The sequence below is a fragment of the Melopsittacus undulatus genome, chromosome 3 (genome assembly GCF_012275295.1).
Source record: "Melopsittacus undulatus isolate bMelUnd1 chromosome 3, bMelUnd1.mat.Z, whole genome shotgun sequence".
Classification (NCBI taxonomy): domain Eukaryota; kingdom Metazoa; phylum Chordata; class Aves; order Psittaciformes; family Psittaculidae; genus Melopsittacus; species Melopsittacus undulatus.
The window spans coordinates 47,056,234-47,081,498 of NC_047529.1; the positions used below are offsets into that span (position 1 = coordinate 47,056,234).

The 25,265-nt window shown below is 41.6% G+C and overlaps 1 protein-coding gene across 1 annotated transcript in view; it reads left to right on the top strand.

The window, feature by feature from the left end:
* Positions 1–7,113, top strand: part of TTK (TTK protein kinase) — a 30,471-nt gene extending 23,358 nt beyond the window's left edge. The window contains exons 18-23 of the mRNA XM_031052765.2: positions 571–695; positions 999–1,079; positions 2,783–2,959; positions 3,596–3,686; positions 3,923–4,020; positions 4,723–7,113. Of these exons, the coding sequence (XP_030908625.1) occupies positions 571–695; positions 999–1,079; positions 2,783–2,959; positions 3,596–3,686; positions 3,923–4,020; positions 4,723–4,812 (662 nt within the window). The 3' untranslated portion in view covers positions 4,813–7,113. The remainder of the gene's footprint in view (positions 1–570; positions 696–998; positions 1,080–2,782; positions 2,960–3,595; positions 3,687–3,922; positions 4,021–4,722) is intronic.
* Positions 7,114–25,265: the final 18,152 nt, after the last annotated feature.

The following is a 25,265-nucleotide window of genomic DNA, read 5'->3' on the forward strand; positions in this document are numbered from 1 at the left end:
TGGATTGGTAATGACCAAAATTCATAATAAATCATCTAAATAGGGTGTTTGAGAGATCAGTCATGTAATCCTCAGTGAATTGTACCTTTGAGATAAGAAGTAGCAAATATCTGACTAATCATTGTAATTGTTTTAAGTACCTGCTTAACTCATTATTGGAGAGAAACCTACAGGACTGTAAGTTTCTACAGGACTGGAGCATTGAATTGCTCCAGAGTGGCAGTTCAGATGGCAGTGTACACATACAACCTGTCCCTAACTGAGAGAAACTATGCAGTCCAAGTCTCTTGGGGTTATTCTGGGGGTCCTGCAGATCTGAATAAGTAATAATTCAAACTCTAAGCTCATGTAAGTCTTAAGTGTTTAAAAAGAATGTGGAAACACCTATGAAATTTGCAAAGAATAATTTGTTTTTGACCTGGTAAAACTGGTCTGCACCTTGTTTCTATGCAAGTTCCCCATAAGGGGAACTGAGCAATAAAAAAGCCCACAGTGGTAACTTGGACTAACTAAACCTGGGTTGACTTTAACCTTTTTTTTTTTTTTTTTTTTCTTTTTTGATATATACAGGCATTATTCACAGTGATCTGAAACCAGCAAACTTTCTAATAGTTGATGGGATGTTAAAGCTGATTGACTTTGGCATTGCAAACCAAATGCAGCCAGATGTGACGAGCATTACTAAAGATTCTCAGGTGAAATACTGCTGGAAAATCGATGTACACTTCTCTGTAGTGTCTATACTGCTATACTACTTGCTGATTATGTTAATGTAGTGACTTCAATGAATGCTGAATGGTTTTTATATGTGCATATAAATATTCATATATATATGAATTTTTACACGTTTTAATCTAAAACAATAACAGTGGCCTTCAGCCTTACTGGAAAGAAGTTTTCAGGATGCTTTTCAATGCTTTGGGACAAAAATCTTAACTTTTTATTGAGTTAATTTAAGTGCATGTTTTACTTGAATATTCTTACATTTTTATGCTTAGGTTGGCACAATGAATTACATGCCACCTGAAGCAATAAAAGATATGTCTTCCTATGGAGAAAATGGGAAATCTCGATCTAAGGTAACACATGATCTTTTCTTCTCCTATTCCCTTTCTGTTAAGAAGAAAGTGATTCAGCTTTATATTTTAAGACTTAGTTTTATCAAAATTTTCACTGAAACCAGAATAAGGAAGATCCATTGTGCTACAATGACAGGCAGAGAGTGAAGGCTAAGTTTATTCTTCTCCCTACCTAAAAGCGTTGTACAGACAGTATTTAGAAAAATAAGTGCTGAATTAATCAGTAAAACTGTAAGCAAAACATAGTCATACTTTCAAAGTCTTTTAAGTGAAAGGCAGGTTTTGGAAGAAATGTATGCTACCTGATAAGGTCTTTTAAAAGATGATGCAATGAAGGCTGTATGCAGACCACATAGCAGCCTTCCAATACCTGAAGGGGGGCTATAGGGATGCTGGGGATGGACTGTTCATTAGGGACTGTAGTGACAGGACAAGTGGCAATGGATTAAAACTTCAGCAGGGGAAGTTTAGAAGAAAGAAAAGGAAGAAATTCTTTACTGTTAGGGTGGTGAGGCACTGGAATGGGTTGCCTAGAGGAAGCTGTGAATGCTCCATCCCTGGCAGTGTTCAAGGCCAGGTTGTACAGAGCTTTGGGTGACATGGTTTAGTGTGAGGTGTCCCTGCCCATATCACGGGGGCTGGAACTAGGTGATCTTAAGGTCCTTTCCAACCCTAACTATTCTATGAAGTCTAGTGTTTTAGGGGGAAACATGTATGAGTTCTGGGTATCCTCTTTTTCTGTGCTACAGAGTACTGTGTATTGTAGAATTCTTTATAATGTCACCAGGACAATGGAATGTGAATGACGAGGAAAGTACTGAAGGAAAGCAATTTCACATTGGAAGTCAAACTTCAGTTAAGGGGGTACATAGTTTTATGGAAAAGTATTTTAAAAAAATCTTATGTATGCACGTATGCACACTCAAAGAGTGTGACTTTTTAACAGTTAAATAGAAGTATTTCTATGTGATGAATCACAATCTTGGCTTTCTAAATACAAAATAGAATGTTTTATAGATGGATTTCTTTTGTTAAGGATGAGACTTTTTTGCCTTTTTTACACTTTTAAAAATTGCGTGCCAAGTGCAGGCGTGTTCTGGAGCTCAGCTGATGTAAGCAGCAATCAACCTAACCATTATGCTCCCTGTGTGCCTCTTTCCCACCTCCCTCTTCACAGCTCCCCCAGTCTTATGTGCTTTTCTTAACGTGCTTCAGCCTCAATAGAAGAAGTGGAAAGTCCCTCTGTCACGAATAGCACAGGGGTGGTGGTTGAAATATGGATCTGAATCCATTAGACCCAGAGGAACTGAGCTCTGGCTTCCCATTTCAGGGACATAGCTGACATATCTCACAGGTTTCTGAATCCTTTTATTTGTATTTACTCATAAATCTGAAATTAGAATCCTGTTGTTAAAAACTACTCATGATTTTATTTTAAGTTCAAGTAAAGTGATTTTCAAAGATGATAAAAATAGGTTTCTTACAGTACATTAGTGAATGAAGATACATTACTCTCTTAGTAGATAATGGCATGCTGTCTTGGTGATCTTTGTGTGATAGTTATCAAGATCTGTTATGTTTAACATACAGGGTTAAGTGAAATGACTGTGTAATTGTATGATAAGAAACTGTCCCTTTAGTTAATTTGAGAACTAATCTTGTTTGTTTTCTTGTTTGTTTGGTTTTGTTTGTTGTTATATTAGATAAGTCCCAAAAGTGATGTGTGGTCATTGGGATGCATTTTGTACTGCATGACATATGGAAGGACTCCATTTCAACGTATAACAAATCCAATTAATAAAATGCACGCTATCGTTGATCCTAGTTATGAAATAGAATTTCCAGATATTGCTGAGAAGGATCTCCAAGATGTGCTAAAGGTAACTCCCTTAAGATTAATTTTGTGTCAAATAATGGCATTTTTTTAAAGCATATTTTCATAAACTGAGTTGTTCTTGAGAAACTTCTTTCACAATTACTTGTAGCGCTGCTTGTAGTAACAGGCCTCGTTCCAAAAGAATTAAGCTAGAGCTGCTTCATGTAGTTTCCATGGTAAAAGTTTGGCTTAACTCCCTTGGCTGAACAATATAAAATAAACACAGTAGCTTTTGTACTGACCATCCCTTTCCCTCACTCTGCATATCTGTCTGCTTTTAAAACTTGGTTCATGCTTTTACTTGAGCCCTTATTGTGTTACTCAGCAGATAATAAACTGAAATCCATAAAATTTACTCCCTTAACTCTCAAATCTGTGTCTTTGTCCTTTGGAATAAAAGGGTATTTTAAGTTCTGGTCTTCACCTTTTCTGACATTGTTGCTTGACTAAAAGAGGATTCTAAGCTTTAGAATAAAGATAATTGCTGATGGAGGCAATTAGGTTAATTTGGGTCTTTGAGTATGAATTTTAGCAGTAAGTAGTTCTGACATGCATCTACACAATCCTTTAAAAATACTGTTAATTCATAGGAAAACTGTTAATTTATAGGCAAAACATCTTCCTCTTTTTTCATTTGCAGCGCTGTTTAATAAGAAACCCTAAACAAAGAATATCTGTTTCGGAGTTGCTGATACATCCCTATGTTCAAATTCAAAGTAATTGTCAAACAGGTACATTTATTTTCAAGTATGCTTTTATTAAATAGTATTTATAATTCTGTTTAAGAAAACAAAATGCTTTACTCTTACATGCACTTACCACCTGTTGGTGTAAGAGTCTCTTTTGTTTGCCTGTGTATGTTTCAGAAAAAACTTCAGTATTTTAACTTCTAAGGATCTTACAAACTGCTCTGGTAATTTTATACATAGTTGTGTACAGCTTTAGCATAACTGTAAATTAACTGCAGGTGCTCCAAATGCAAAAGGAACAACAGAGGAAATGAAACGTATCCTTGGCCAGCTTGTTGGCTTGAATTCTCCCAACTCTATTTCTAGAGCTGCTAGGGTAAGTAAATTGTTTGCGTTTTCTGTGAGACTGTGTTCATGCAAAGGTTAGGATATTTGGTAGTGAAAGCTGAAAGAATACGTCCATCAGAGCTTTAGCTACAGCTGGAAGAAAATTGCACTTGTAGTGTGCTTGTTTACAAGCATGCAGAATCTCCACATCCTTCTGAATGGGAAGAGTTGAAAGGTTGATGGTAATCTTGATTTATTTTTTTTTCTTTCTTCCTCCTACTACATCTGTACTGCTTTGCTTTCAAGTCCCCCACTGCTCTAGCATCTCCCCGCTAAAACAGTCCTTACTGTGCAGCTGTGCTTTTAAGCTGCCCAAAACTCTAGTAGGTCTTCTAATTTAAGAACTGTTATTATGTAGAAATGATCTAGTGTGCAGGATTTTGGACTGCAACTGTTCTTACTTCCTGGAAGTTGCTGAATTGTTAGCACATCACTGTGTAGATTGATCCCTGTATGTTTAGGTATTCCAGCCTCTGCTTACTGTCTGAAAGAAAAGCTTTAGTAACTTTTTACCAGCTTGGCTCTTCCCACCTAAGTTGTCTTAAGTCTGTATATATTTTCTGATTTGACAGAAATTTTAGTAGAAGTCTGGAATATTTCAGCACATGGTGACTTATTTCAAGTGGCAGTGTTTGTTATAAAGATACAGTTTGAATACATATGTGATACAACTATTTTGATTAACTTTCAGACTTTATATGAACAATGCAACAGTGGTAAAAGTCTCGATGTATCGGCATTTGCAAAACCTGGGAGTCAGAAATCGTGGACTACAAAATGATGTAGTACTGTTCAAGATGCAACATATGTCTGGTTTGTTTGGAAGATATTTTGTGCTGCTAGCTTTTAAAAGGACACTCAGCATAGAGTTCACATTTTTAAATGTTCTTTGTGTCTTTTGGTAATGCTTGCAGATCATTACAGAGAATCTGAGTGAATGTTTTTTCCCTGTGGGCTGTTCACTCTTTGCATGCTACAATGAAAATTACTTGTTGGTGATTACGGTCTTTGTTACTTCCAAAGCACAACAGTGTTTGGAGTACAAAAACTTGTATGAGAATCTTCAAGCTCTTATTCCTCTGAAGCTAAAACAAAGAAGTTTGTAAAATGCCAACTGGTGTACATGGAAAAAAAAAAGAAGCAAGTGTGTTTTGACGTATCTTTCCTATGGTATGAATGCAGGGTATTATGCTCTTCTGTCCTTTTCCAATAAATGTCTGTTTATATGGGGTCAGTTACAATGCTGATATAAACATGTAAATGTCATCTAGTTTTTGAGGTGTTCCTGTGGTTAAATTACATGGTGGAATTGCTGTTCTGAAGCTATATGAATCAAATGGCTTTTGTTCTATTAAAACTGCTGCTAAAAGTCCAGTATGCTTTTCAAACTTCAAAATAATAGAAAACCCATCAAGATTCATGATGGTCAGAGATCACTAATTTGGATTTTTAAAAGCACTAAGTACTCTTTAAAATGTACTAAACAGCAGGACTGTTTTTTATGTGATTGTTGGTGGGTTGATTGGGCTTTGTTTTAAGAGTTAAATTTCTGATGCAAGTGTAAGAATTCTAAATTTACCTAATTCAAAGATGTTAAAATATCCAGTAGCTTGAAACTGGGGAACAAAATCATTTGCCTTCAATTTCATGACAGCTGCCATGCTGCCCTTTACCTTCTAAAATGTGGAGTGCTCTCTATTGATCAAGCATTTCGAATAGTCTGCCTATCATTCATAATAGCCCTGCTTATAAAGAGCCCAACTTCATTATTAAAGTGTCTCTTTCATTGTTTATCTATGTGAGTTAAGAGTATGACATACTCCTTGATCAGTGTTGGCAGAAGCTGGTCAGCACAAGGTAAACTTTCCTTGACAATTTCTGCCTCTTGGATTACTCAGGTCACGTTACCTTACCTTCATATGAACACTGAAATATTTTAAGTCTTTGTGATAGCTTCTGTATTTTGTGTTTAAGTTTGGATAACTCCAGTTGGGAAAAGATGTCATAATGTAATGCTTCACGGAGACCGAAGTTGAGGGAAGTTTGCCTTTTATTGTAAGCATGTATTTAAATAGTCACTTCCCCTTTCTGAGTAATATTTTTCTTTCAGGGTTTCTGGATTTACAGATTTTAATTTTTTTTCCATTTTGATCTTAATGTCAGGTTTCACTGATGTGTTACTGCCAGTTGATTTCTGTACCTTTTGTTTTAGTGACTCGTGAAAGATTGAGGCTCAAAAACCTGAGTGGCTTGGTGCCACTGGTTACCTGTGAACCTGAAACTGGGACAGTACTGCAAGATCTCCATAAGACCTCTGAGTAAGGGATGTAGTCTAGTTTACTCTGCCAGGTTTTGATACCTGACATTATGCATCCAAGCACGGGAGTGCAAATCAAGTGCCTGGAAATTTTTTCTGCCTCTGCAGTGGAAGTGCATGTTCATAGCACTTCTGTCATCCCTATGCCATCTGGAAGGTCAGCTTTGAGCATTACAAAACACTGGGTAGTTGTGGTTGATGTTCTGAACTTGTGAATATTGCTCTTGAAAACTTCCATTTTGACCCTTTGACGGGTGAATTCACACTGCCTTTGTCGTGTGTGTTAGCAGGGCTGAGATACTTTTATCTTCGCTTTGTCTTACACCCAGAGTAATAAGCATATCGTACTGCATGCTCTAGTCTACTTTCCCTTAGTGTTTAGAAGGGACCACTCGTTACTGACAACTTTAAAAGATAAAGAAAATGCCTGGAATATACCAATCTCAACATCAATATTTGGGAAAAGACTATTCCTGTATGTTCTTGTTATCTTTCCTGCCATTGGTTTATCTTTTTTTTACTTGTCTGCCCTATAAGAACTGAAGAATGAGAGAAGAATAGTGCACACTTTGATGTCAAATGGTAAAAGAAACTTGGAAGTATTGTATTATTTCCCAAACGTTTCCTTTGATTTTTAAATAAAGACTTTAGAGCATGCTAATGTTAATAAAAGCACCCCTTGCTAGGGGAGAAACTTTGTTCTCAATTATCTCATTCAAAACAGCAAAGCAACTCTTCAAATAATAAAAAGAGTTCTTTAATGAAGAACAGTATTTGTGTAATTTTATCAGGCCTCTGCTTAATATCTGTGTTTAAAAACCTCTTAAGCCCTCCCCACCTTCAATTGCCTGATGATTATCCTGCTGGGACAGAGCTGGTGCTTGTAAAAGAGTATTAACTATTCCAGGGTGTGGTGTTCCTGTGGCTGTGCAACATGGGCCCTCTTTGTTTCAGGTTAGCAGTGATTCTCGAGGTTACACAGGGATAGTGATTAGGGATGGGAACTACTCCTGATATCCACCCTTCTCAGCCTGTCCTCGGAGGATGGCAGAAGCAGGGGCCAGAGAGTGTGTGCTCACCTCTGTGATGGGACACACACAGGAGCAGCACATCTCTTGTAAGGACAGGCTTGAACTTATAAACTTTGGTCTGATTGTTGTTATATGAAATGGATTGTGGAGTCTCAATTAGTCACCTGTGGGGCAGGGGCCCCTATCCCATATTTCTAGGGAATAAATTTAAAGACTTGTTCCATGTAATGGCTTTTTTTTAGTACCAAATGTTACTACTCCCATGGAAGTTCAATGATATTTCAAGCACAATGAGCACATACACCAGTTGCACCCCACTTCCGCAATAGATGTTAAAGCTTGAAGCTACTGAAGAAAAACTATTGCTGTTCCGTACCTTTATAGAATCATAGAATAGTTAGGGTTAGAAAGGACCTTAAGATCATCTAGTTCCAACCCCCCTGCCATGGGCAGGGACACCTCACACTAAACCATATCACCCAAGGCTTCATCCAACCTGGCCTTGAACATTCATTCTAGACAGTTTGGGAGACTACTTACAGTGTGGGAACTGAAACACTACCTCTGGCTTCCCCTGGAGGGTGGTGAGAGGCAAAGTATCAGCCTCTTCAGAGGAAGATGCTTACTTCACAGAAGCACCTTTTCATAAAGTGTTATTGAAATACGCTTGTGAGGTGGGCTGATGCCAACCTCATGAAGTTTAACCACGACAAGTGCAAGGTCCTACACCTGAGTTGGAGCAATCCCAGGTACAGCTACAGGTTGGGCAAAAAGGAAATTCAGAGCAGCCCTGCAGTGAAGGACTTGGGGGTGCTGGTTGATGAAAAAATGAACATGAGCCAGCACTGTGCACTCACAGCCCAGAAAGCCAACCATATTCTGGGCTGCATCAAAAGGAGTGTGACCAGCAGGTGGAAGGAGGTGATCCTGCCCCTCTACTCTGCTCTCGTGAGACCTCACTTGGAGTATTGTGTGCAGTTCTGGTGTCCTCAACATAAAAAGGACATGGAACTGTTAGAACAAGTCCAGAGGAGGGCCCCGAGGATGATCAGGGGACTGGAGCACCTCCCATATGAAGACAGGCTGAGAAAGTTGGGGCTGTTCAGCCTGGAGAAGAGAAGGCTGCGTGGAGACCTCATAGCAGCCTTGCAGTATCTGAAGGGGGCCTACAGGGATGCTGGGGAGGGACTATTCGTTAGGGACTGTAGTGACAGGACAAGGGGTAATGGGTTCAAACTTAAACAGGGGAAGTTTAGATTGGATATAAGAAGAAATTCTTTACTGTTAGGGTGGTGAGGTACTGGAATGGGTTGCCCAGGGAGGTAGTGAATGCTCCATCCCTGGCAGTGTTCAAGACCAGGTTGGATGAAGCCTTGGGTGATATGGTTTAGTGTGAGTTGTCCCTGCCCATGGCAGGGGGGTTGGAACTAGATGATCTTAAAGTCCTTTCCAATCCTAACTATTCTATGGTTCTATAAATGTCTCTTAACTAATTGTCTATAGATTACAGATCTTTATATATTTCTGCATAATTATTATGATGTTATAATTGTTAATTTTCATCACATTAGTTTTGTGGTTAGTGTGGAATATGCAGAGAAGCAGTGCTGCATGTCTTGGGTTTTTCCTGTTGGAGTATAATGTTTATCAACCCTTTCTCTGATTCCATGGTTGCTAAAGAATCCACAGGAAATAGAGCTGCCATGAGAGGGAGCTTATGAAAGAGAACTGGGGCTGATGAGAGGCAGTGGGTTGTTATCAGTCATCCATTTGTAACAAAAACTCTCCATTGCAAATGGGCAATTGATTTATACTCCCTCCCTGCCTCAGTGATGTGCTACAGGATGATACTTATTCTGGCAGCTGCTGCTTACCACCCCTCAGTCTGTACTGGGCTTTTTGCTTTACAGGCAATCCATCACTCTTTTCAAAGTACAGGGCAGCTGTGCATGAGTAGCTTTAAAGGTCAGAACAGAGTAACAGAGGTTGCTGCCTGGAGCTTTGTTGAGATGACAAAAAGTCCATCATCCATTACTGTCACCCTCAAAGCCACAGCTCAGGACATTGTCTTTGTAAATGGGGAGAGAACATGTCTAAATAAATTGCAGGATCTCTGCTGTGGTCACTGTTACTGGATACGTGTATAGTATAGTGCTGTATCAGCTAATATTGAGATACCACAACTGCATCAAGAGTGGAAAGGTAAAGGAGAACACATCAGTAAGTTACCTGTTTGAAATGGATTGGAAACTTCCATCTTAAAATTGAATACTGTCATCCAGAAAGCCTTTAATTGGCAGCTAACACTAAGAAAAGCCGAACTGCAGAGGGGTGGCTTTTATTATTGGATGGTTATAGCATTACTCTGTCTGAATAGCTATATGTATAATTGGAATTCAAAGACTTGAGTTTAAAGTTTGGAGGCTCTGGTGTTATAGTCTTGGTGTACCAACATCCAGAATTGAGTTCCAGGCAAGTGCAGGAGGAGCCTGCTCTCTTGGGTAATTCCCTGCTTTCAGGAGGCTTGTCCAAAAAGCAATGCAAGTCTGTCCCTATGGCCCTGCAAAAGTCAGACTCATTTGGCTTTCTTGAAGGCAGTCTAAGCTCCTGCTGCTGAGCAAGTAGCTGGGTGGGAAGGGAACCATAGAACAGTTTGGTCATCTCATCTTACCCCACTGTCATGGCAGAGACATCTGCTGGACCAGGTTGCTCAAAGCCCTGTGCAACCTCCTTTAAACACTACTGGGAATGGAGCATCCACAGCTTCTCTGGGCAATCTCTGCCAGTGCCTCACCACCCTCACACTAAAGAACTACTTCATTTTGTCTAGTTTATATCTGCTCCCTTCTATTTTAAAGTCATTCTTCCTTGTCATGTCACTACATACCTGTGTAAAAGGTTCCTCTTCAGATCTCTTATAGGCCCCCTTTAGGTACTGGAAAGCTGCTCTAAAGTGTCTCTAGAGCCTTCCTGAACAACTCCAGTGCTCTCAGCCTGTATTGATAGGAAAGGTGCTCAATCCAGCCTTCTGATCATGGTTAAATCCTCAACAGTAGAGAGGGTATAGCAGGGTGTGAGTCTGAAGGTAAGTGGTTAAATTGTCATTCTCTTTTGGTCCCTCCTGTGGGTTTCTGTTCTTTAAGCACCTGGTAGTGGTTTCATGCTAAACAGGTAACTAGTTATGGGAGTGGTGATAACCATCAAATTCAAAAATTAAACAGTTGAACTAAACCTGAGTTTTAGTCCACCTTACTTGGTCAGGTTGCTCCTGAGCAAGGATGACAGGCTACGGTGCCAGCTGTGGCAAGAGCCAGAAGCTATTTGCTGCTTCCATCCTGTTTACACACCTACTGCCTTGCTGCTCCCTCAGCAAGGGTAAAACAAGTACTTTTAAATCATATTTCTATCTTGGACACTGTTATGACTAAGACACAACCTGTTCCAGCTAAGTATAACCTGCTAATTCAAAACTCTTCCTGCTTGGTGCATGTATCGCCTCCCAACTCGGTTATCTGTGCCTGCCTGGCAAGAGTGCAAAGGCTGTCTGTCAGTGAATTTGCAGAGTATGTATGCCCTTGTTTGCTCAGTGCTCCACATAACAGAGAAACCCTCTTGCAAGATAAAGGCTTTAAGGAATGGAGCAGGCACTGTAGGGTGATTCCTTGTTAGGATATGGAGATGTACACTTGTATAGAAACAGTAGTCTTTATACAGCCTCTTTTCTCAACTCATGGGAGTTGCTGAAATGAAACCTGTGATAAAAATCTGACTTCTCACCTCAATTCCTCCCTTGGCAGCTGCAATATCCACAGCTAAACAGTGATGCAATGCCAAGATGCCAGCTCTAATCAGATGAATTGCTAAAATCCGAGTGCCTTTGCAATTGAGAGAGATGACTAATTTAATGAGGAGTAGTGTTGCCACTGTTTTGAACCTTTAATAAACACAAGGAAAAGGTTAAAGCATCAGCTCATTGGTTTTGATTCTTACAGTATTGTAAAGATCTGTAGCTTGTTTCTGTACCCACTTACTGTGCATATTATGTGGTAAGTGCAAGTAAACTTTGGATACTTGCTTGTTACATGCTTTGTCTACATGCCCAGTTATTTTCCTGTTTTACACAGCTGTTGAAAACCAATTAAAAATACAATTAAGTGTATTTAAGGAAACATGAATTAGGTTCTTGGCATTTACGCTTGCTTCCTGTGTGGTCTTGGATAGAATAGCTTGGGTTGGAAAGGACCTTTAAGGTAGAGTTCAACCATTAACCTAAGACTGCCAAGAGAAGAGTGAAATACTCATTTGAGTCTTTGCTCTTTACATTCCTTGTCTGCTTACAGTCTGGCAGAAAGCTGTTTTGTACCATGAGTCTGTACTAAGCTTGTTGCATTTGGTGACTGGGGATGGAGGTCTTTATGCTGCTCTTGCGGAGTGGCATCAAGCTCTAACTTATTTAGAACAGGTATATAATTAATCATCCACATACAGTTTGGATGTTCATATGACGGGTCTGATTTACAGAATCACAGTTCTGTGCAGCAGAAGGCAGTGATGTCCCCCCATGGTGGTTGAAGGGTGCGGAGCAGGGACTCTTGAGCCCTCCACCAGGAAGCACTGACCAAACTCTGCCCCTCAGGCAGAGGAAGGCCTGCCGCCTATGTGTTTCACCCCGCTAATGCATGTGCCAGCTATTGCTCTATAATGCAAAGCACAGCTCTGCTACATGTGATTTGGACACATCTAATGGCCTGGGCCCTTCAAGAGACTCAGCTGCTGAGACGGCTTCCAGATTCATGATGATTTGGGTGAGAGGCAGCCAGGTGCTCATTTCTGACAAGCCAGTGATGCCTGTTGGCACAGGCAGTGGTGGCACTGTAGTGCATCAGCGAGTTACAGGTGAAAGTGCCCACAGACAATGAGGTGCCTCAGTAATGAGACAAGCATGAATTCTGAGTCTAGAGCAGGACTTGGATGCCTGACTCAAAGGTGAGTGTCTGCCTACTTCTCATTTGGTCTGATCTTTGGACTCAGCAGAGGTCTGGGCAATGGCAATATGAACAAAAAATCTCTATGAGGAAGAGCAGAGGAGGATATAAAGAAATCCTGGCTTTTGGTACATTGTTCACCTTGAGTTAGAGAATGCTCCTGCTGCCCATCTTCTCTTGGAAGGCTGTGACAGAAAAACAAAGTTCTTTACCTGCACCAGTGTTCAGAGCAGATGAACTCAAAAGTTTTCATGTCAGAGCCTTGCTCTGTAAGGGATTAGTCCAAGGAACTATTTGAAGCTGATGTGCCAGTGACAACTTTTTAGGGTAGTTGATAAACAGCTTTCCAGGCCCAGGTGGTATTGACTGAAGGAATCTAAAGGAGTTTGCAATAGCTGTGCTAGACATCTACTGTGTGATTCTTAAATTAGCTTTAGGAACACAGAAATGGAAGGTAGTGAATGCACATTTCTAAGTGATCCTAGGGTTAATAGCAGATTGGTTGTTGATAGAGAGTTCAGAAAGATGAAACTTAGAGCTTCCTGTGGGGAAAACAGGTAGAAGAATCTCATATTATTGATGAAATGGCAGAGGAAAGCCTACATGGGCAGAACACAAAGGCATTTACATGAGAGGAAAATACCCTAACACACGAGTAGCACAAGGAGCTTCAAAGTGTACTTGGGGAAAGGTCTTCTGCATTATGCATAGTTTTCTGAAAGCATCTGCCCAGCCCTTGTACTAAAGGAGCCAATTAGAATATTAATTAATGGTAAAGGAAGAGAACAGATCAAGACATCAATGTGCTGCTATAGGAATGCATTTGGTTTGAATGCTGCCTGCAGCCCTTGAAAAGGATCTAGTGAAACCAGAGAATATGAGGAGAGACAGTGAAGGTGTCCAACGAGATGCAGCCACTTTCCATATGAGACTGCAAGCTGTGTGACTCACTTAGGAAACTGTCACTGTGGGGGAGTGCTGGAGGGGAGAAATCAGCATTGCATGGGGCTAGGAGCTGATGAAATGGTCCGTCAGATTTATCAAGCGGATGAAAGGAAGATACTGGAGTTTAGTATGCAAATGGATTACATGTGAAATAAAGCCAGTGGGAGATATTGTGGAAGCCAAAGGTATATGTGTGTTTAGAAACAGATTACATGCATTCAAGGAGGTTAGGATGATCCTTGGCACTGAATAGAAGTGGTGGGGATGTAATCTCTGGTTTGGGAATTCCCTTTAAGTATCTGATCCCATTTTGTCAGAAATGGAGTTGCTTACCTTGCTGAAAGGGTTCATGTTGGAAAAGAGTATCAGAGCACATCTCCTCTTGCTCTGACCCACTGTGGCAACAATTTCATTCCCTCATCAAAGCCCCATGTTTGGGTTTCTTTGGGCACAAGACATTTGATTTTAATCTCCATGCCTGTCATCATGACAATTTCTGCAAGCAGCTTTCAATTGCATTTGTTCAGGTACATCAGTGTCAACTGGAAAGCAATTGTGTTTAGTAGGCATTTTGTGAACTGACAATAGCTTGACCATGCCTGTATGATGTTATCTGACATCTCACCTTCACCTTCTACCTGAGCCACTGCCTCAGGTATTCATGCAGGTTTGGTAACTGCTGCTGAGATCTTATGCTGTACCTCAGAAGGGCACCTGGAAGCTATGATCACAGTAGAGGCACTTGCCTGGATGCAAGCTGGGAGCAAGGATACAGGAAAGCAAGTAGCAGAGTAGCCAGCTACCATGCTTTGTAGGAGCAGAGGTTCTAACAGCCTCTGCTTGTTAGAGGTTTGGTCTGCAGGTTTGCTCTTGTGGGTTTGCCTTTATGTCCTGTGTATGCACTATAATTTTCCCAACTCAGCTTGTAACCACATACTGACATAGTTGGCACTAGGCCTGCTGATAGTGCCGGCAGCAATTCCTGCTGGGAGCGTAGGTCTGTGCGGGTGGTGATGTTCCAATACTCACTTTGGCACTCCAGTGGGTTTTTTTGTACATGGGTAGGTCTATAAGCAGTCCTGTGAAACTTGTTTAACTAGCCCCTTCCTTTGCATTGTTACCCCATAGGCTCAGCCTTCCCACAGCACCTTGCCTCACACTTTGCTACATGCAGTCCCTGTTTAGGGCAATAGCTGGAAGCTTTCTGGTAGTGTTTTCATGGGGAAATGCCAGCTCAAGAAGTTCACAGTTTTCCTTTAAAATTCCTCTGGGTGTCAATTTTGATGAATGCCTAATACACCCTGAGAAGACTCCTGCATAGTTCCCAGCATGAGGCCTCCATGTCCTGAAGTTCAGGTCTTTTCAGGGTCTGGAGTAAGCCTGCTGGGAAAAAGAAAAGCCCCACAGTGTTTCCTGTTCACTCTGTGTTTTGCCATTATATTGGAGCACTAAATCTTGCCCCTTCAGCCATTGGTCAGGGGTGTTTTTGAGTTCAGGGAGGTTCTGGTTCATGGAAGACTAGTGGAAAATAAACTTTGGTGGAGTTGGACATCCTTCTTTTGACTGTGTCTGGAAGCCTCTGTCTTCCCAGAAGAGATGTGCATAAAGACTGGTTGTGTAATGAATTGATCCACAAACACTGCTAGTGCATGAGCTGTGCATCCAAAGCTAGTGCATCCAAACACATTTTTTGTCACACTTTATTCATCTTACTTGCTTACAGTAAACAGGAGTCATTGCAAGTGGAGACTTGCTCATTCTGATCAAACATCATATATTTCTCTCTTAATTTTTCAGTTATGATAACTTGAAGTCTATATTAAGTTGTCACAGAGATTAATTGCTTTTCATCTCAAGCATCCCTCAGAACATGAGTCTAATAATGAAGAATATCCTTTCCGTAACACAGGCCAAACATAAAAGAGAGATGAAGGTATTAATGCAGGATTAGATGCAGCAGCCCCTTCCCTCTGCCCATAAACCGTGCTGCAGTACCATGTTTATGGTACTGCAAAAGGACCCAATTTTAAAAACAAATGAACAAAACAAACAGAGAAGTCCAACCAGGAGCAGGGAGGTGCTGTGTCTGCACTGTTCTGCCCTGTGAGCTGATGAAAGCCTCCCTGGAAGGGTGAGAAACTGCGTGGTGCCCTCCTGCTTTCTCCCAGCCTTCCTTCTGTTTGGCTGAGTGAGGCTTTTCTGTGAGCATTTTCCTGACCCATACAGTAACCCGTCTTTGCCCTTTTGCACATCCTGGTTGGCTGTTTTCAGAGAAGATGAATTGAAAATGAAACCCTCAGAAGTCTCACCAGATGCCTTTTAGAGGGAAATGTTAACAGTACCTTGTCTTTTCAGTGAACACAGAGTACAATCCCTAAGCTGTATCTCTTTTATTGGCCTGAGCAGTTGTGATCAATAACTAATAAAAACCAATTTCCTCTTTCACCTCTGACTGTTAAGTTCACAGCACACAGGTGAAATTCTTCTGCTTTAGTTCTAAGTGCTTAACCTGCTCCTTGTACAACTGAGTTTACCACAACTTATCTTTACTCCTACCCATGAAGACAACCACTTAGCCCTGAATTACTGATCTAGAATTGAGGACAATAAAGGCAGAGGTAATGACAATTTTCCTTAGAATGCTGGTCATTTGTCACTGACAAAATGACCACTTTGTCATTGATAAAAACATGGGTTGTGATCCTTAAACTCGAGCTCTGAGATCCTCTTTTCAGCCTACTGAAACTGGTCTTGCTTTGCACCAAGCTCTGCAGGCTTCTGATTTCTTTCTGAGCAGCAGGGTGACGTCCAAATCCACATGATGAGCAAGATGTTAGTACTGTTGTATTCGATGTACATTTCTATCTGTCTTAATAGTTCACTTTTTCCCATGTCAACCAGTGAGAAGCATGTTGTGCCAAAAGCTGTATGTGAACACATATGCAAACACATCCTGATCTCTCGACTGTCCAAAGGAAAAAAATTCTATAGTGGGTCTGATTTGTCATTAACAAACCCAAGCTGTATTTTGTGTCACTTTCCACATTAGTATTGTTGCATACATTTATTTGTAAATCTAGTTTTCAGATCAGACTAATTGGTCTTGCATAGATCAGCACATTTTTGCTTTTATTTTTTAACCTTGGCAGTCTTCAGACAGGTAACATTCACTTTAAAATGAGTCTCCCTCACCTGCAATTTCACATGCCAATTCTTTTGGAATTACCAAGGAGCAGCTTGTTGGGGTCAGAATTCAGGTCCATGTAGTCTATACCTTATCTTTGACCAATACTGGATATTAAGGAAAGAAATGGCTAGGGCAAGTGTGCAGTGATGTTTCTGAGATGGTGACCAGTGCCTTCCCTTGAGCACAAATGAAGTTGCCCTTCCAATTCCAAAATAATGGAGTTGTGCAACACCATGCTCGGTTCCAGCAGCCCTCCTGCCTTTGCTCCATGGAGACATTATGGTCCTCACTGAAAACCAAGGCAGAAAATTGGTTACTTTTTGGGTTATATATAAAATTTTCTTTTAATTGCTTAGTGTTATGTTTCTGCTGTAACTGCTGCTTCCTGGTTGTCCTTGATTTAATGACTGCCAGCCTTTAATGTGTATGGTTTTGACTGTACCAAAATCAGCTCTGTACCAGCAGCAGACAGAGTGCAGGTTTGCTTCCTTTGTGGTTATTTGATTGTCCCAGTGTCATGGTCAGAACAAAGCTGTGCTGATGTGTGGGGTGGTTTTCTCTTCATAGTGTTATCAGGTACTGTCCAGGGATATGTTATTATCAGCAATGACGTTCTAGAACAATACACCATTGTCCAGTCAATGTCAAACTGATACCAGCACTGGTATAAGAGCTGGTATGCCACTGCCACCATTCTTTTCTTCTTCGCATGGGCCTGTATTTTTAGCATAAACTTGGCAGGTCTTGATAACGTCTTCAACCCACCTAGTTCATTTCAGGCTAAATCAAAATGATTTCCACCCTTCTTAGGTCTCTCTATATAAAACATTTTATTAGTCAGAGTTGAGGTGCCCTTAAACAGGTTTCTACTTGTACTGATGGTTTCCTCATATGCCAGTAGGAGGATGTTCATCATCTTTTGTACTCATAGCTCTGCCTCTTTTGGGTATGGTTTTGTTTTGAGTTCCAGCTGTTGTAATTGTTGTCTGAGCTGTACAATACTTCACTGACACACCACTGGGCTCTGAGCTGTGCTTTAGGTCACTTCTCATGGATCATTAGGGAAAAGCTTCTGACATTGCCAAATCTCTCCCAGGATGACATTTGATTTGCAAATTACACTTGTTGATTTCAAACATGCAGAGCCTTTTGGTGATGTCTGAAAGGTGTAATTCTTCTGGCCGTTGACTGTAAATGTGTTTTTTTGTCCAGAGTCAGACAACAGCGGTCTGCCAGTGGACAGGTCTAAAGTTTGTTATGGTTCTACACTGTGACCAAACTGCTGTTTCTGTTCAGACACGCTGGTCACTAGTACCTATTGGTGCCTAGTCCACATACTTCTAACCACCCCCCTTGGGCTGAACCACATGCTGCTGGTGTTTTAGGAGTACAATGCCCATGTACTTCTTCAATGTCTCACTGTAACCAGGTTCTTTAACTCCTTCAAAAGTTAAATCTTTACTAAGATTTGTATCAATGTGTGGATAGTTCTTCATGGAAATGCTCTAAAGTAGCTGATTTGGAAACTAAATTAGGTACCTGTTTCTGAACTTAGTTTAGTGTTTCAAATAAGTTTGTATTCCTTCCTGCTCTGCTAGACAGCTGTTTCTGCTTGACTCTTATTGACCATGATTTCACTATATACCTAAGAATGCTCCTTCTAATAGAGTTTGCTGTAGCTCTAGTATTATATTTCTAGTTCTTTCTGCAGCTGCTCAGAAGATTAAGTCACACTTGAGCAATCTGATTACCTTCTATGATATCCTGCTGGTTTCACAGATCTGCTTTGTGCAGTGTTCAGATTGCACCTTCACCCTTATTATGTGATACAGACCCCCCAGGGGAGCAGCTTTACCTCAGTGGCTGTGTCTGCTCTGGCAGGTAGAGCAGACCCAGGCTCCCTCCCTGTTCCTGAGGGCCGGGGCATTGCATGGCTCACATCCATACACCTGAACTCACTTAAGTAGCTGGGACAGGTTTCAGTGATATATAGCCCGAAATGTCCTAGTCTAAGGTAATCTCATCCAAACTGCCTCTCCTCAGCTTGTGGTGTCCCTTGAATCTTCTGGGAAGGGAGCAGTTGGCTCAGGCAAAGCTTCTGCTGTGTTGTTGCCAGCTGTGAAGCAGCTGGGGCAAGGCAGAGTGTCCCACTGGCACAGTGAGGTGACTGGGTGGCGAGGCTGGTGTCAGGCAACTCAGCATCAAACACTGCTTTCCAGAGGAAGGCAAACCAAGCTGCATCTGGGGAGGCAGAATCAAGATCGTTGGCACATGGTCTAAGATTGGGCTCCAAAGCCTCTCAGATTTCTGCTTGCTCCTTGCAAACCTCAGGAGGGTCATGCTGCAACCATGGCATGTGTTGGTTTTTATCATAGATCAAACAATTTCTGGAAAAAGAAAGTTCTTTTTATGAAGTGGGAAACTTCTGGTCTGGCACTTCTAATGCTGAAGTGCATTTATGCCTCTGGCTTTGCGAAGGGCTTGTAGGGTGGGTTTGCAGTCTGGGGCAGCAAAACAGAGAGCAGGGACCATCCTCAAGAAGAGGACATGGAATATAGCACATATCCAAGTGCTTTGCATCCACTTGAGGGCACCACTGTGTTGTGATAGCAGATTTTTTTTCTATCCAGAGAGTTGACTGTTCCCTACATCTTAAAGGAACCTTTTTGGGGAAAAAAAATACAAACCAGCCAATTTATTTAAAATTACCACTATCTTTTAATAATGCCTGCGTCTGATCTCTTTTATCTTCCCCCAGATTACAGGCATCCTGTGCTAGCACACAAGACCCTCTGTTGTGGTACACATCTTATACCAACCCTTTCACTAAGTCCAAACAAGGAGATGAGCTTTGTGGGGGAGCAGACTCAAAGAAAGTGAAAATAAGGAGTAACTTAGCTCTGAGCTGTTATGAGATGTGACCTTTGCTTGGAGAGCCCAGGTGGTAACAACTCATTCAATAGAGAAGGGCAGGGAAGATGAAGGCAGCTGCTGTGCCCAGCATTGCAAGGTGGGCCAGGCAGGCAGCCCCCTGCACCATCCCTCTAGCAGGCAAAATTTCCTCCACTGAGATGCTGAACTTCTTCCTTCTTTTCTATCCCTCCTTTCCCATCCTTCCTCTGCCTTCACTGCTCTAATCTCAGCCTCTGACGCTTCCAGCTGCAACCAAGCTAATGCAGTCCTGGTGTTTATTACCCTCTGCAACATCCCCTGCAGACAGGGGTGAGTCCAGAACTGGGTGCAGCTGCATCTGCTCAGCAAAGAGAGTCCCTTATACCAGAAGGTGACCTTCATGTGGCTGCTCAGGTACGCCTGGTATTGCACAGCTCCTGAGAGCAGCAGAGGCTGAGCAAGCCCCAGGACCTTGAGTCACCTGGCTTCCCTCTGCTCTTGGTTTTGTCACTTGAAGGAGGGGGATGCTGAGGGTGGCTGATGGACTTGCTGGTTTTAAGGGAGTCTGAATTTTGTCAGAGAGGGTTGACTGGGGGTCTAACTAAACTGGAAAGGACAAAAGAGTGATCTGCTCTTGCCAGGGACAATTGCTAAACATGCAGGAGTGCCTCCAAGCACTGCAGAGAGCTGCCCAGGGGAAACATGCTGGGGGGTACTTCAAAGTTAAGCGTATTACCTTGGAAGAATAAAAAGGAGGAGCTGCATACTTCTCTGGCAAGTGCAACAGGCCTTGGAGTTATGCCCCAGAAGTGCTTATGTTGATATTTCAGAGGCTGGGCTGCTTTAGGCTTGTCAGCACAAGAGCAGGCTCTCAAGTGCATAAAGCTTCAGTAGGAGTGTTTTGTCCTACAAAGCAAGAAAGAGCGTGAGTAGATTTAATTTGGGGCTCAGACCAGGACTCCAAAGGTCCCTGGCTGGCAGAGCACCAGGCAAAGATTGGGAAAAATGGTTCTGAGCCTCAAATCTACTGCTGAGTTCTGTGGCAAACTGCTTGGCTTCTCTGAGCCTCAGCTTCACCTGCTGCACGCTGCGCTTCCTTATGCTCAAATTCAGTGGCCTAAAATGCAAGGGTGACATTGCTGCCTAGATCTGCTTTTGTTATTTATGGTCTTGTTGAGGACCTTATCTTTCTCAGTGACTCATCTCTTCCAAAGCTCCTCCGCAACAGATGAAATTTCACTGGGATAAAAGGCTTTAGGCAGGCTGGCATTGGTCTAAAGGGTGGGAAAGATTAATGCCTCTCCTTACTGGGTCAACTGCTTGCTCACCAAATATTTATCTCTCTGAGATTTTAGCTTTGTTGAAAGAGGCTGGTGATCAGGGTGTGAGATTTGGGACCGCCAGTCATTCTGGTGAGCTTGTGCCATCCAGGGGTGAGGTGCATCCATGTTCCCTAAAGAGGTTGCAAATTGGACAATGGCTGATTTTTATGATGTGTTTGGAGAAAGAATATTGATAGAAATAAATCCATAGCTTTCCATGGTGAGAACCCAGATGTCTCCCCCTTACAGGGCTGTCAGACTGGGAAAGCTGCATGAAGGTCCCCCACTGACCCAATCAGTCTGTGGTACCTGGGCTGTCTCTTGTTTCACATGCTCTGAGACAACTTGTGCTTTGAAATCCCAGGGATCAGCTCCACAGGTTGCTGTGTCTGTCATCCCCTTCCTCTGTCAGGCCAGCTACTCAGTGATTTTCTGTAAAGAAGTCAAACTATGAGCTGTGAACGCTGGCTCCAGGAACATTTCTGGATCACCTTGTTAAAGCAGTTTGGTATTGGTGTCAGAAGAAAATGGTTCCTGTTCACCATCATCTATGAGATGACTATTTGCAGGCACCTGCACAGTTCAAAAAGGCATTGAGGCTTGACTGTATGCTTTTGTGGCTGTTTCTACTCTAACTTTGCACTCTCCCTTCAATGTGCTCGGCAGCTCAGCTCTGCTTCTCAGTCTTCAGATACTTTCCCTTCCTGCCCAGTTGCTCCATCCATGCCATGAGGAGTGTTCACCTGTAAATCCATCTTGATCCTTGTTTTCTTTCATACTGCAGTCTCCAGTATGTTTACACCCCATTTTCTCCATTGCACATTTTTCACATCAGTTCTTGCTTTGTCACTGGTCCTCCTACCCACCACCTCTGATCCATGTTGCTGCAGAGCAGTCTTTGCAAACCTGGTTTGTATTTCTGACTCCATCTCATATGACAGCACTTCCCAAAATAACCTGTTTTCATTTTGCATGGAAATCTTATTAATTTAAACTGAAATATTTACATGCAGTGGAAGAGAGGGATGCAGGATTTTGTCAACAAACCCCTCCAGTTTGGTGACTTTGCAAAGTTGACACTAAAGCACTGGTTTCACAGTATGAAGTAAAGACAAGATCAAACCAATCCGACTTGAGGCTTGGTGTCAAAAGGTACTCACTGCACAGCGGCTTTATAATCTATGTGAGACCAGAGATTAATGTTTTCCATTAATTTTACTGTTGAATACACAAGTTGGTATTATGCATATTTTTGCTTCCGAAACTGCATATTTAGCAAGCATATGCTGCTGCTGGATCCCAATTAAAGGTTAACTACACTCAGCTGTCATACTGGTCTCTTATCAACTGTTTTCTATCTGTGAAGTCAGCCTGCATATAATTCTCTGTCCTTGGATTCCGCAATTACATCTGGGTAGTTCAGTTTACTTTTAAGGCAGAGTGAAAAGAACCCATAAACTCATGGAGATCATTGTCAAACCAAAAGCCACCGGGTTCATGCAAAGAAGTACCAGGTGTGTGGTCATCATCCTGCTCACAGCTAATCCATCTGCATGTTCAGGAGCTCAGCAGCACTCCTGGATTTGTCAAGTGATGGAGTGAGAAACAAGAACTCTTGGAAGCAGAGTGACAGAGCAAAGCTTCATAATACTCTACAAACAGGGAAGTATTTTTTCATCCCTGCTGCTCTTGCTGTTTGTTTTACTATAAATAGCAGCTGTTGCATGTGATACATGTACATGAAGGTATATCCCAGCAGGTATTTTACAAATAATGATATTTGGTAATCAGGGTTAATCTGCTTTCTGTTTTCACTTTCACATTTAGCAATGCTATGGAGTTTTTGGAGAGAAACAAGCTAGGGTGAACCTGCAAGTTGCCACAGCATGTTTACTTCTTACATTAATTTGTTTTATGATGACTCCAAAGAAGGTCAACATCCACTTTTTTACCTGCTCTACAAACAACCAGGAACACAATGCAGAAGGCATGATGGAAAAGGTGGCAGAAAACAGTTGATCCTAAGGGAAGGTAATGCATATTTTCATGTATCTTCACATGCTATTATTTCTTTTAGCATGTTTGAATCATACCAGCTGTGTGCAGCTGAGGTACATCCAAAACCCAAGCACTTGTGTACTTTCTTGTGAAAGTCAATAGTAGAAATGCCTTATTCACAAGGAAAATTTATTTTGCTATTACTAAAGAAAAATAAAGGGAAGAAAGAATCTTCCTGAATTCCTGGTTTTTATCTTCTTTGTGATTAAAACTTTCATAGTAAACTCCTAGCTCAGACAGTGAACTGTTGATTTCTTAATAAAAAATATCAATGACAAATAGTAACCAGTAATAGTATTTTTTCCAGTAATTTCATGTTTTGCGTTGGAAGGGACCTTAAACCTCATCCAGCTCCAACCCCATTCCAGGGGCAGGAATACCTTCCACTAGACCAGGTTGCTCAAAGCCCCGTCCAACCTGGCCTTGAACATTTCCAGGTATTTCTTTTATTTGCTTGATCAGTTTGCTTACTCAAGTTATTCTCTTCTTCTAAACACCTCCATCTGTTGAGATTTCAGCACTGGGATTTAATATGTAACAGAATGCAAGAAGACCTTGCTCTTAATCTCACCCTTATCCTTTTCAGCACCAAAGCAGTTACGTAACCAGATAGCATCTAAACAGTTTTCATGGGTTTACTGTAAATGGCAGAGGTGTAATAAAACTGGGAATGGAGCACATCAGTGCTAGTGCAATGGTGAAGTCATTCACTTTGATGACGGTAATGCTTGTGCATGTACTGTTCTGCCAAAATGTCTTCAGATGATTTTTCAGAAGAAAGTTTGGTTTTCCAGAGACTTTTTCCTCTCCTGTTATTACAATGGGTGGGATCTTCTATGTTCTACTCATTGTTTATTGCTCTCTTGCTGCCCAAACCGATGTTTTGGGTCTAGACATGATGCTGTGTTAAAATCTGCTAATCCTCCCTGCAGACTAAAACATGAGTCCATACAGATGGGGTGGAAGGCTAGCTCATGAAACACATATACCTCTGCTTGTTGTTTCTTCAAACCGTACAGCTTGATATGGACATAGTAGAGAAGTTCTCACAAAAATAAATACTTTTAACTAATCCATGTGGCATTTTTACTATATTCTACATTGCTTGTTTTAACCTTAGAAGAGACACCTTGCTTTGTCATTTAAAATAAAAACAGAAGTACTCTTTTTCCCATTTGTTTTGACTTAATTATTGCTCCAGATTTTGGGGGTTTGAAGGTGATGCTTGAAGTCATAATAAACTGAACATCTCATGTTGACAGTTGCTGAAGAGAAAAATGTGTGTGAAACTAAAAATTCTGCAGATTTGTTTCCTACTGGGTTTTCCATTATTCTCTTTGATCTAAAAAATGAGTCTGTTCTTTGCCGTAGTTCACCTTTTATTAGCAAAGTAATGCTAGCATGCATGACAGCAAACAGTGCAAACATGAATGCTGTCCTTCCAAACAGTCATTTTGCTGCAGACTCAGGCTCCCATGCTCAACACAAGAGCATGGCAAATAGAATCACTGGTGGATGCCCTGGGGTAGGAAATGTTGCTGCTGTCTGTGAGTGAGACTGAGGAGTCCGGGAAGCTGGAGCAGGATCTCCTCTTCCAGCCATCTCCTACAGGTCCTGACACATGTAAAGGCACACAGCACCTTACTAGTCAGGTTAACATGCAGTAAAAATCAGCATTACTGCCATGACAAACCCATAATTCCTTACGTTTGAAAACATTGCAGTAAGAGGTGTTATCTGAAATACCCATGCTGGGCACAGTCATCATTTCCATGTCCCACATAACCTGAAGAGTTGGACAGAGCCCTGTTGCAATGTCCTCGTAAGGGTCTCACTTGTGCTGGTGAAAGTCTCCTTCTGCTGAACCAGAGACAAGGTTTTTGCCCATTCAGCAGTCCAGGTTTGCACTGCTCTCTTTTTTCATTCATGAACAAGTTTGAGGTAATTTTCTTCTCTCTGCAGATGACTTTTCTCCTGCTTTCCAAAGCAGGTAAGACACACCAAGGAGTCTGGTGGGTGCAGGAGTATGTGGGACACAGCAGGAGCATAAAGCTCTGGGTGGTGGCCTCCTGTCACAGGATGGGATCTGTTGGGTCAACTTAGTACCTTTTGTCCCAGAAGCCTCTGCAAACACTGAGCTGGCAACTGGGCTGAGGTACCCTCCAAAATACTGTCACCTCCACATATGTGGTTGCCATCAACTCTAGTCTCAAATGAGATCAACTAACGAGCTATATTATTTGTTCACATTTAAGATATTGTATAAAACAGGGCACATGGGTACCAGATTATCAGGGTATATGGTGTGGGTACAGAATAGGGGGTTTCACATGAAACATTTATATCTTAGGATATGGCCATTTCTCAGCTCAGCTCTATTTTACAGTGACCTGGGAGCTTGTTAGGGGTCTTGGCCAGTTATAGGAATAGCTAGGACCTGTCCAGCTCAACCCTTCAGCCCTGTCCAAAGAAGATTCACATCTCCACAACTGATGGT